The following is a 13168-nucleotide window of genomic DNA, read 5'->3' as shown; positions in this document are numbered from 1 at the left end:
TCTTCTTTTAGAGATTAGGTAGAGTCTGCTTCTGACCCCTTGGCTGTGCTGCTCGTGAAGGCAAGGTCGTAGAGAAATAATTCCATACGCAAGGACAGCTTCAGGACAAGTCTCCTCCCTCCCTGAGCCCTCCCTCCCCGCCCGCGGCGCCCTCACAGCTCCCGCCGGCGGTAGGGGGAGCGCGGCGGCACTTGCCGCGCCTCACATAGGCGCCGCCGCCAGAGCGACCGTTGCGGGGCGGGGCCTCTCCTCCCGCCGCGCGCCCGTTGGGAGCTGCGCGCGCCAGCGGGCGGCAGCCAATCAGAGGCCCGCCTCGCGCCCCCCGCCCCCCGCGCAGGGACGGGGGGCAGGGAACGGCGGAGCGGCTGTGGCGCTGAGGCGGCCTCGTCGCGCCGTGAGTGGCGTCGCCTAGAGAGGTGTCTGATGTCTTTACCACTCCGTTTTCAGCGTACGTTGTCCTCGTGCTCACTGCACGTCGTTCCCCGACTTTGCAAACCGCAGGTTTAAAAGCATGCTTGTCAGAAATAGCTGACGCTCTGTATTTCATTCATTAATTTTAAAGTAGTGTTCCTTAAAGTTTTTGGAAAATGGAACAGGAACATACTTATATGTGGTTTTATTATTTCTTTTTAAAAACATGAATATTTTAAGTTACATTTTGGTTTCTTCATACCTGCATAGATATGTATTGCTCCCACACCTATTTAAATTGGAGAATGTAGATGTACCTGATAGAGATAGTTATGATATTTACTGATTAAGCAACACACCTTTAAGAAGCTATTAATATTTTTAAGTGGCTAATAAATACACCATTACTACTGTAAGTATTAATTCACAATTATATCATTGCAAGTAATAGTTGTAATTTTGTTGCTTCATATTGATGCACAGTTATCCTACTATAAAGAAATCTTAGAAATGAGACACTATTAAGTTGTAATGCTTTTCCCTTTCTTCCTGCGCTTTAGTATTAAGGTACAAGTCTGTCTCTCCTTAAAAGCTTATCCTGTCTTACTCCACCTTCTCACACCAAGTCTTCTGGATGTAGAAGTGAGGAAGAGACCAGCGGGTTGTCCAGGGGGATTGACTGTCCAAAGTCCCTGGTGGTTTGGGTCCTCAGGTGAGCCTCGCCACTGTCTGCAGGCATGTACGCTCCTACCATCAGAAGACCCCCTCTTTCTTCTCTGCCTGTTTTTGTACTTTATTCCCTTTCCCTTTTTTTTTTCTTTTCCTGAACCCACCTCTTCACCACCCCAGCATCTCCTTTTCTCCACCCAGACTCATCCCAAATAAACAACCAGTCCCTAATCACTTTTTAGTCCCTGGTCCCAGTTCTGTTACATTTTTAACCAAATTCAGTGTTTTTCACACTGTTACCTAACCAATTTTGGCCTCATAGGTATAACTGACGGCTGCAGCACCAGATGCAGGCGCCTTGAGTCCCAAGAGTCCCTGCTAATCCTACCTTTAATGCAGTAACATTTTATTTCATTTACATTATACATTTTTGGACAAAATTATCTTACTTTAGCTTTGACTTCCCTAACTATTTGTAATTAACTGCAAGCAGTGTCTCATCTTACGCATACCAGAGCAGGAAGATAACCTGTTTTGCACACATATCCTATCTCTGCTCTTGAACACTTTTCATCACACTTCCAGTTCCCAAGAGTGGCTTTATTTAGAGGCCTGCTATTACAGCAGGACCTCTTGCTCACAACCAGCCTGTATGATCCCCATTTTTCTTCTAAAACTGAAAGAGACTTTAAAAAGTTCCCTCATTTTTACATGAGTCAGTGAAAAGTTAATGGTGTAGATAGTTAAAGTACTATTGTTAAATTAGAATCCATATAAATTGATTAGATGATTTCGGATCTCATAATTACTGCTTAAGACTCTCCTAATTCAGGGGGGATATTTTGTATGCTTACATTCACTTAATGTTTTGAAAAGTTTTCTGTGAAACTAACTGCAACAGCAAGAGGCATAGCCCAAAAAAACCCAACTCGTTCAGATTAAAATCAACTGTCCATGGTCTGTAATTAATCTGTTACATTCTTCCAAAGGAGGAATATTGAATGCTTTGGGTAGCATTATTCTAAGGGAAATTCCTTCCAGAGTGCATGTGCTAACAGAAATTAGGAAGTTCTTATTGGTGAATTATAATTTCAAATTTTTCTTTTATCATTTTTGTATAATACAGGGGGGGTTAAATAATTCATATTTTATTTTTAGACAAAATCCATATTTTTTTTTAGATAAGTGTTGAATACATCACAAAACAAGAAAGATAATGTTTGCAGCTTTTAAGTATCACTCAACAGACTATTTATATGAGGTATGGTTTTATTATTTCTCTTAATCTCATTCTACAAGACATATGGCAGTGATTAAATAAAATTCGGTACACATTAAAAATTACATATAGTACTAATTTCTTAGGAATTCTGTTTTAGTGAGTTTTACTGTACTTTTGCTGCAAATATGACCTTAATTCTCTTACTGATGGTGAAGTGATACAGTGTCTTTAATAAAAAATTGGTGTACAATTTTGCCAGATCTGAAGAGCATCAATTTTTTGATTTTCTATTGGAGAATCATGTTTTATAGCTGGTTTCTTGTTCAGTGGAGAGTGCATTGTGACTTCTAAAGCATAGAAGTCAATTAATTATCTTTTCTGGAAAATGAATCCAATTTTCTAGCAACCTTAATATCCAGTAAGGTAAGGGTATCCAACGCTATATTCCCTACAAATGGTATAGAGGAATATTTCTTCATAATGTTTTAGATGTAATTCAAATTTCATGGAGTGCAAATATTTTTTGACATCTACAAGGAATATTTTGATTTTATAGATGTTGATTTGTTAAGACATAAAAACCATACGAACTCTTTTTTTCCTTCCTGTCTACTTTTGCGTGGTGCAGTGGTATGAGTTGCTTATCACTGAAGCACACTGTCTTACCTATTTGAGTTTTTATTCATTTACATTTTCAACAAGAAACTATAAGCCAAAGAAAAAACTTCTCCAGCACAGTGGTGCTTTGCTCAGAGGGACTGTTTTTGGTGTGTGAATGGAAGAGTGAGGTATTGAGACGTGATGCCTTCAAGAGTTCAGGGAGCGTGCAAGTACATATGCAAGTACTCATGCTACACAGCTGAAAGAATTGCAGCCTGGGACTGGTCCAGTGGTAATACTTGATGATAAATAAGATCCACAGCATAAAACACCTTGTCTACATCCCTTGCCTTTGAGTGCAGAAATTGTTCCTTATAGTGCCCCTATACGATGCCATAGTATTTTCTTGAGTTATGACAACAGAAACTTCTACTGTAACTCCAACAGTATGCAAGCTACCATTCAATATTTGTGTGAAAACCTTCTTACAGTAATTCCATTAAGTCTGATCATCGGATGCTTCTGTGGTATCTGTGAATAAAAACTGAAGCACATGAGCAAAACATGTAACAGGCTATCGTGGAAAAGAATTAAATTTGGGGCTTTTCTGTCCTGAATTTTGAGCAGTAGAGCTGACCAGAACACAGCAGGACAAGTGAAAACATGTAGAAGAAACATCTAGTGACCTGCTGAATGGCTGCTCTGGATCTGAGTAAGAATATGGCTCTCTAATATGCGCTGTGCTGTGGCATGCTTTCTTACCACCAGAAGGGGTCAATAGATGTGATCGCACACTAAAGTTATTAAGCAGTAATCTGTCTGTACAAGCAGTAGGCTCCTTTAAAACTGCAGCGTCTTGTTCCACTCTTGTTCCTAACTTCCATCCTATCAGATTGTAAATGAGAGTTAAATTGATTTTTCAGGCATCTGTTACAACAAATGCACTTCCTTAGTGTTTCCAGTTTTTAGAAAATGTTGAAGTGCAATGAACATACCATGCCAATTCTTGCACACCTCTGGCTCAACTGGCTGCAGAATCCTGGTCTTAATGTACTTGTTGTGCATTTTTATCACCCCACAGATACTGTTTTTCTAACTGCCCAGTATAAATTAATTACTGAGTATAAATTAATTACTGAAGAAAGGGCATGTTTCAGTCATTAAACACTCAGAGTTAGATTCCTTATGCTAGTGAGTGTTACAGGTGAGATTGCAAAGTCATCTTAGAATTTCAAGCTTCTCTTACATTACAAACTGATGATATATGCAAATCATATGGAACTGTAAAAACACACATTGTTTTTTAGTTAAAAAGGAAAATTTCAGATAAGTTTAGATTTTGTTAAAAGTTAGGAGTATATATACATTGATTAAGTTGCAGTCATTAGTAGTGCCATTTAAAAACACTTCCACATATTTGAGAAAGGCAAGGGCTATATGGTAATGGACTTCTTAAAGTGAACTGATTCATCTTGACCTTTACACTTAGAACAATTTCATTTTGAATTGTTCTGTAAAATGCACTTTTGGTCTTCATAAGGCTACCATCGTCAAGATAGCCCTAGGACACACTTCTTCCACTTCACAGACATCAGTGATTGAAAACAAGCTTAATTCTGGGCTGTTAGTTTAAAGTTATCCTCAGTAAAATTCCATGCTGAGCTTTACAGTTTCTTGCTGATCTCTGTCGTTTTATTGCTTGTATTTATCTCTTTAGAAGTTTCTGTGTAAACCCCAGCAGGTCATTTATTTGTAAACCCAGAGTACTTTAAGAGCTGTTACATCACAATCCTTACAGCTTGTTTTAATAAGGACGTGTTATTACTAACTTTTTTTCTATTTCTTTGATTTCTGCCAGGAACTTCACTAGCTGTACTTTATGTAACTGCAAATGTAGTAGTTTTTGTAACAGTTACTTCGTAGGCTGCTTAATCTAATGTATGGCCAGCAACGTGTAGCAGACCTAGATCCAGTTGTCATTTTCTGCTTTCTTAGTACAGAATCAGTAGAGAAGGAGATCATACAGGAACCATCATGCTTTGACTTAGGCAAAAGGGAATATATTGCATCAGTGTGGTGTTTATCAAATATTGATAAGAACCTTCTAAAGCAAAGATTGTATTGTGGCAGTATTTTTTGCCTTTTGGTTAAAATTAACTGGCACTTACAGGACTGGGAATTGTATCTATTGTATCACAGAGGAATGGACTGAAAGGGGAAAGGTTCTGTGATGGTGACCTTTCACAGAAGTGACTGTGTTTGTTCACATTGCTTCCTGTGTATTTTTTTCTTTTTTTCATTTTCTCTCTGCCTATACAGGAAGGTTTTGAAAAGTGCAGCTGACAGCACTGTTCTGGTAGCAGTCCAAGTCAGTGAACTATCTCTACTTTGTCATGTAAAATATCTGACTTTACAAACTGTAACTGACTTGACAGCATACGCTGAAGTGGGTGGACTGAAGTAGGAAGATTCTAGGACCTTAAGCAGCAGAGTTTAAGCAGGCCATGGACATAGAACTACAGAGAGATTTCCAGTCTCACTGATGACATTCTCCCACATTTCTATTGCCAGTTGCTTTTTCCAGTATGCCTTTTACACCAGAATTTTGGACAACTTCTTCCTGAATTATAAGCGTGTTGAATCCAAACCTCTACTTAAGAATAATTTTTCTGTACTTCCTAAAGTCAGTGTTTTGTCTCTGGTTCTGTACCATTTATAAAGTACTCCTTGTGGGCTTTTGTGACACAAGAGCTGTTGGATAGTTTGTTGAAAGTGGTCTTGAATGAAAAGTTACTGAAGTTGCCATGCTGAGTTTTTAATTTTAGAATTCAGTTGATTGTATCTAGTATCAGTGGCATGTTTCAGAAGGCTTTGCATACATACTTCTCTGTCTAAATGTGATGAAGCTACAGTGCCTACCATGTTTTCCTTGTTACTTTTAGTGAAGGTAGATTAGGTAATGAAGGTAGATTTATATAGGTATTTTAGCTTAGCTTTAGATTTATTTAGGTATTTTTAGCTCATAATAGCATATGAAAACTGAGAGGCTTTAAAAATATTTTGAGCAGTTATGAAAGCAGTAGTAGGAATCATTTTAAACTGTTTCTAGTCAGCCTGCACATGTGTCTGTTAAACTGTTCAGGAGGTGTATGCAAGTGTTATTGTATGCACCTGTAATTGCCCATTAGAAGTTTAGATGAGTATAATTAAGTTTATGTGCAGTTTTGCATATGCAGAAGTGTAGATAAGGCTAAATATCAGGTCTGGTAAATGTTAAGCTTGTATCCTAATTTCGACTGTGTCGATTTTACAAAAAATAAAGTTTAAATATAGAAGTAGTAAAACCTTGAAAACAGTGGGACTGTTTGAACAGGTAGAGCACAAAAAGAATAAGAATGGAAGTTTATCTCTCATAATTTTATCACATGCCTTTTTCTTTGTGCAGAGCATAGCAAGACAGAAGTTTTCCATCTGTAGATTATCACTTTGCTTTCCACCCTGTTTACATCAAGATGAAAAGTACCATCTCACTGGACTCTTTGCTGATGATAAGTATAGGAGGCCATGGACTAGAAGTAGGTTATATAGTCTTATATAGTTTATATTCACTGTGGATTAAAGGAAAAGCTGGTGTTCGGGCATAATATGATATGTCTGGTAGGAAAGAAAATATTTCCAAGAGTAGCGGTATGCCAGTTCATACAGCACTTGCAGATGGCATATGTTCATTGCCAAAGTAGAAACAAATGGGTAATGGATATTTATTTATGTATAGCATCACAAATAAGGGTAATTGATTAGTTTGTAGAAACCTCTGGAAAATTTACTGTTGAATTAATCAATTACAATATGTCAGGGGTATGCAGTTGTGGAAGGAAAGGAGATGAGTAAAAGGAGATGAGAAAATGACAGGAGATAAGTAAAACTGCATTAGTTTTCTGATTAGTTGGGAGAGGTTTGAAAGATGATGCTGAGATTTTGACGTACTGAAAAAAGGGGGGGGGGGGTTCCAAGCATAGAGGTAAAAATAAAATAAATAAGAAAATATTTGCATCTTTCTGGTGTATTTTTAGTTACTGTTGCTAATGGAAACTAAAAGCATTTTTTCTTCTGTGCATACTAGCCACAGTTTTGTTAGCCTCTGCAATGGTTTGTCCAATACCTAAAAGTAAAATCTCATATTTTTGTTTGATTTTATTTATTTCTCTGTTTCAGCCTCAGTTATTTCAACACAGAACATGACAGATATTTCTGTATTGGATCAGTGGAAGAAAAGTTTATCTGTGGAGGATTTCCTGGAAAAGTCAGTAACCTTAACTTAAAAACATGCACAATTCCTTTGGTATCATTCAAGTACTTTGTGAGTCATACGCTAATGATGACAACAGTATAGAAATGTTTTCTGTCAGTTGTAAGCATGCAATGCCTGAAGCTGTGTTAGCGAACAGCTTGAAGATGCTTTTTTCACTAAAAGTGGTACTATATTTTTATGGAGTTCTTTGCTTTCTTACCTAACTTTTTAAATTGACCTTGCAATATATTTCTGCCCTTAGGGAAGGTCCCTGAAATCTGTGCACAATCATAAAAGTAAACCATAAGGACATTTTTCCTCCTATCCTCGTTAAAAAGGCAGTTATCTCGTCTAAAGCCTATTTTAAAAGGCTACTTATAAACCTTTAAAAAGGTGTCAAGGGAAGCTAGAAAAAGTCAAACTTACATTACAGTGATAGGAGATAGAAATATTTATTTTAAAATTCAAATAATAGCAATGGAAATGTCTAATATGGCAGCATAATATGAAAATTGTATTGTCTCTGAAATACAGAGTTCATTTTAAAAACAGGTCTGCAACTCGACCTTCATAGTCTGCATAGAACATGAAAAAAAGTGTTTCCATGAAACTGGTAAATCCTGTGAATTTCTGCTCTCAAAATTTTGTCAGTCTGAAAGAAATGGGGAAATTATATTTGTGGTTTTACAGACTAGACTGAAATCTATGTTATCTTCAGAACTGCATAAAAAATAAGCTTTGTGAAGAAGAAAACTTGTGGTTGCAGAATTAAGTAGTCATATTTAGGAAATGTCAACGCCGTGCTTGCCCATACCTTACGGTCACACTCTGCTATGATTTTCCTGTGATACTGTCTTTAATTACATCACTACATACTATTTTTTCTGTATAATCCTCTCCTCATTCATGGAACAGAAATGATCAAGCTCATGGAATTGATCAGAGCCATGTAGTGAATGAGAATGTTGTCTATAAGATTATGCCTCTGTTGTAGCAATGGAGAGATGCCTTGTTTGTATATGTGGTATTGCATGAGAAGGAAGTGTGTATCTCTTCAAAACAAAAATTCATTATTTCAGATAACTAATATCCAGAAGATAACTGGAATAAAAGGACATACATAGCAGGGTATCTGGAAGAAGATCTTTACCCTAAATTTGAAAGGACTGATAACTCCCTTAATGTTCATCTGGGTAATTCTTGGGTCATATGATAATGAAGATAATAGACTCTGGAGAGGTTGTCTTTTCTTGCTAGTATGCAGTTCATGGGGCTTCGTTAAGGAAGCTGAATGCTCCCTGGGGAATTGTTTATATTTTTGGCGCTGTCAAAATTCCTGTGTGGTTTTGGGTAAGTCACTTGAACCAAAAGCTCCACAGTGATCCATTGAATGTGATTCTCTTATTTTCTGGAAGACTCAAAGACATGTGCTTATGACTGAAGTTGACTGGAGCAGTGCTTGAACACTGAAAGTTCTGTAAAAATGCCAAGTGCTTTCAAAGACCAGGGGTTTAATGTCTCAGGTTGGGCACCCATCATGAGTACCGTGGCCCTGTTTTAGAGAATAGAGATTATAATATTATCTATTTTTATGAGAATCTTGTGAAGATTAATTAAATTATTTTCTATTTTTCTTTCAATGCTTTTTGAGATATCCAAGAAAAAATTAATATAGTTGTTTTCGGTCTGGTATCTGTTAAATGGCCTATAGCCATATGCTGAATAGTGAAGATAATAATATTGGATAATTTTCATTATTGGGTAAGTCGGCAGATTTGTAGAAAAAAAAGTCTATGTGATCACAATTATGCCAAATGCAGTAGCCGGTAAGGCATAACATGCTGTCAGTCTGTAAGTAGAGTCAAAGTCAGGTTAGAAGTTCTCTAACATTTCAGTGAACTTCTAACTTCTTTTGAACTTCTAACTTTCTTTTGACAGGGATTTTTAAAACAATTTCCTTTCTTTTTTCTTTTTTGAAAAAGAAAAAACAAATAACTGGAAAATATTCTCAGGTTTGGACCTTTTCATCCACTGAACTAGTCTTTACCCTCTGAACACAGTAGTGAGCTGAATATTTTATTAGGTATCACAGGAAGATAAGAGTGGGTTTCCTGTCGCTTGCATTCTTTTCCTGGCTTATTGATGGGAAATACACTCTGTAGGCTAACAACCATTCTGCCTCATATCATTCCTCCTCCTCCAGGGAGTCTGTTCTCCCTCTCTCCTTCTCCACCCTATCTCCCCACAGTTAACTTCTCTCTTTGCAATATTCATCCTGGTTTCATACCTATTTGTATCTGTGATATCTCTGTCCCCTGACTTCTTCCACTTCCATCACTCCCATTCTTCCAGTCCTACCCAATTACTTCTTTTTCTCCCAGTCTCTTTTCCCCATATATTTCTCAAATATCTTTCTCATTGATGACAGTACCATAAGTACTGAAAATTTTCCTAAAATAGGACCGTGGTTGTGAAGCCAAAGTCTGGAAAAGTAAAAGGAAATTGAAAAAAGTTTTTTATAAAAGTGTCAGGCAATGTTACTGATCAACTGTGTGACATGCAGAGATGGGACAATAAATTTTGAGATTATATTTCTAGCTGATAATTACCATTTTTATGAATGATGTTACTGTTGGTGAAGAGATTAGAGAAAAGTACTTGTCAGGTGTTTTTATTTTTCTTAGTGCATTTTGAGCACAAATGTAATCAGTTCCTCTGCTTTCTTTATATATAGTGAGATGCACTGAGTTCCTTCTTCCTTCATGATGTTCTGGTCATGCTCTTCTTAGTAAAGGTTTAGAACTGCTGATAACTCCCACTGAGTATATTTGTAGTAGACTTCTACCTGAATCACTAATGTATGAAAAGAAATGGAACAAGAGGACATGCTTAGTATGATATATAGTACTGTGATACATACTAAAAACAGGGTACAATTTTAGGGTCTGATTGCTGATATTATCCTCCAGATAAGATCAGCTACCCTAGACCCCATTACTCATCGGATTGCTCGTTGGCTGTATTTGGCCTGCATAAAACATAATACATAATACATAGGATGTAGAGAAAGACTGAAATGTGTATATACACCACACTGTTTGTGGTAGGGGAGGGCTGTGGAATATGGCTCATCCTTGCCAGTGAAATAATGGCCTTCCCACTTGACAGCTGCTATTCAGAGGTACTTCCTGGGAAGTCTTTATGAAGTCAGCATAGACTTGATGGAGGATCAGTACAAATGAAAGAAAAGTTGTGTAGCTTGACTCTTTATGCTCCCTATTTGCACTGTGTGTGTGCCACCTGCACTCCCATATTATGCTGTGTCTTCACAGTTGCATAGCTTTGCCTCCCTTCTGCTCCCCATTCAGTTTGGGGCTTGTCATCACAGAATAAGTTGGCCAAGGAGTTAAAAGACTGCTAGTAACACTGAAATGAGCGAGTGTTTTGAATAGTTTCTGTTGATCTTTGGGTGATATTCTCAAAATGGGTTATACATTTCTTTAGGTTATTTACACTTATTTAGCTTCATACGAGTTTTATGCTGCTCAGAATGATGGAGGTGGCTCTGTCTTCTTCATTTTCTGCCTCTCCTCTGATTTTAGGTGTGTTCTTAGGCCTTTTAATTGTTCACAATTTTTGAGGGTTGTGCATGTGAAACTATGGTAATGGTTAGGGTATACAGGCAAGCTGTGGGAAATTCAAGATGAATACCCATCTTTACTGGAAAGTATTAAAACAAATTCCTTGGAGAATATTCCTTCCTCTCCTTAAAAGAACCATAACTAGACTATTATTCCCATATATCGGATTGGGTACTTTAACGCCTAATAAAGGATTTTGGATGTCTCTCCAGGGGTTATTTGACTAACATTATTGAATTGGCTACATTTTAGATGCTTAGGTCCTCCTTCGTATCTTCTCTGTAGGCTTGCAGTAGTAAGTGAAGAAATGTTTGAATACCTTTAACAGGTTGGACTTGAAGCAGTAAATCTTCCCAAACATTCAAGTTATAAAGTGTGCACATTGCATGAAAGTTGGGCTAATTTTAACTGATTAACATGAAAAGTGGAAAATAAAAAATTATGTAAATAATAATAAAAAGAAGGCCAGTTTTGCAGAGCTGCAGAGATTTTATTGATTAAAATCAGAGATTAAAATCAAAGTAAAAAATGAAGTTACTTGTTTAGGTTGCCAGAAACAACCTGGGAATATTATTTTGGATTCTCGCATTTGAATAGCTTAACTGAAAATATTTGATTATCTTTTCAGTTTTTAAATCAGACCAGTGTGCATCAACGTAACCAGGACATTACTGCATTTTTAAAGAAAACTATTTAGATTTTGAAAATTTATGACAAAAATGTAATTACAAAGTGAATTGTGCCTGAAATAATTCTGCATTCTAATCAGCTTGAGTTATAGAGTTGGACTAATACCAAAACCTATATTGAAGAACAATTTAAATTACAGTCTAACTTTACAGAAAAAAATTAGAGTTATTACCTATAACCAGTTCTCATCTCTACACCTTCACAGAGTGAGAAATGTATGAGTTTACTGCAGAATCCATGCAAAGTTATCTCCCAAGACATTGTCTAAACTAATAACATTAACAGAAAAAGAAATCCTCCAGGAAGTTATTCTACAGACGCAGTGCAGTTGACTGCACTACGTCAACAGTGAGCAATCTAAGAATCAGTTAGATGCCATCTCAGGGGAAATTAAATGTCGGTAATGAAGAAGTTTTGTTAAACCAAATAACATTTACTTTTCAGCAAATTACTCTTTGTGCCTATTGCTTTAGCACTCAGATTAGTTATTTGTACCATCTACATAAACCTGAGGAAAGCAGTGTCTGTATTAGTCTCCAGTTATGGAAAAAATTAGGTGATTTCAATTCATATATTTTAAAATTAAGTTGACTTAGTTTATGTACCAGTGAAAAATTAACTGGAATCAGACTGGGAAGTAATAGCAGGAGCTAAATTTAGGAAGAAATGATGTGTTTGTGCTTCAGGTGCTTTGCATTCTGTTTAAGGTAAGACAATATAAGTAAATTACTTTTGACTAATTTATAATAATATAAGTAATTCTTCACAAATCCTTCTAAGTATCCTTGGTGTGGGACATAATATACTAGCATGCATTTGAAAGCCAAGAAACACAAAAAAAAGAGAGGAATGAGCAGTAAATACAGTAAGTGATTATTTGGGGGTATTTAAAAACTAACCTATAGTACATGCTATTCAGTAGATTTACTGCTAAGAAGAAAAAGGTGGTGAATAATGTGATAGGTAAATTTAGCAAAACACCTAATTCTTTTTCCTAGTCAAAATACAAGATGACAGGAAACAAGCAAGATGCTGTAATTTTTTCCAATTTGGATAGAGACAAGTACTAAAAATGTTCTGCTGTTGTCATTTAAAGCAGTGGTAGGAGTAGTGTTCACTGTTGGATATGGCCTACAGGAGAACTGTCATTTTGCAGTCATGCAAAAGTAGTATAGCTGTCTGGTTAGAAGATTCTAGACCTATTTATATTTTGGCATAATAATTATAAAAGTATGTGCCAAATTTGATACATAATATCTGATATAAAATAGGATTATAACTGAGTGCAATGTCTCCTTTGCGTTGCTTCTCATCATGAGGTTCAGTACATCCTGTTCTAAGAATCTGCTCATAACTTTGCCCTGTTATAACAATATAGATGCAAGTTTTCACTACAAAATGCAGTGGTTTTGCAGATTTTTTATATTTTTCTCTGTGTCTGTAAAAATTTAGCTAAGGATATTAAGAGAAATGAAGGCATTTTGCCATAAACTTGTCAACTTGATGCTTTTGATTTGCGGTTTGTGTGAAAAATGTCCTGCATGCCATCTAGTGAGGAGTGTAAGTGGGAATGACTAATCAAAGACATCGATGAATTGAACTGATATATTAGGGAAACTGTTTCAAAGTACCAGGCAGCCTGAA

At 36.6% G+C, this 13168-nt stretch overlaps 1 protein-coding gene across 1 annotated transcript in view; it reads left to right on the top strand.

Moving 5' to 3' along the window:
* The first annotated feature begins 2296 nt into the window (after positions 1 to 2296).
* The window catches only part of CUNH9orf84 (chromosome unknown C9orf84 homolog), a 55628-nt gene continuing 44756 nt past the window's right edge, over positions 2297 to 13168 (top strand). Inside the window, exons 1-3 of the mRNA XM_026061571.1 lie at positions 2297 to 2341; positions 6348 to 6477; positions 7124 to 7205. Of these exons, the coding sequence (XP_025917356.1) occupies positions 2297 to 2341; positions 6348 to 6477; positions 7124 to 7205 (257 nt within the window). The remainder of the gene's footprint in view (positions 2342 to 6347; positions 6478 to 7123; positions 7206 to 13168) is intronic.

The sequence above is a fragment of the Apteryx rowi genome, unplaced genomic scaffold, assembly GCF_003343035.1.
Source record: "Apteryx rowi isolate R43461 unplaced genomic scaffold, aptRow1 scaffold_182, whole genome shotgun sequence".
In the NCBI taxonomy this organism is placed as follows: domain Eukaryota; kingdom Metazoa; phylum Chordata; class Aves; order Apterygiformes; family Apterygidae; genus Apteryx; species Apteryx rowi.
This window is presented reverse-complemented; position numbering and strand designations above follow the sequence as displayed.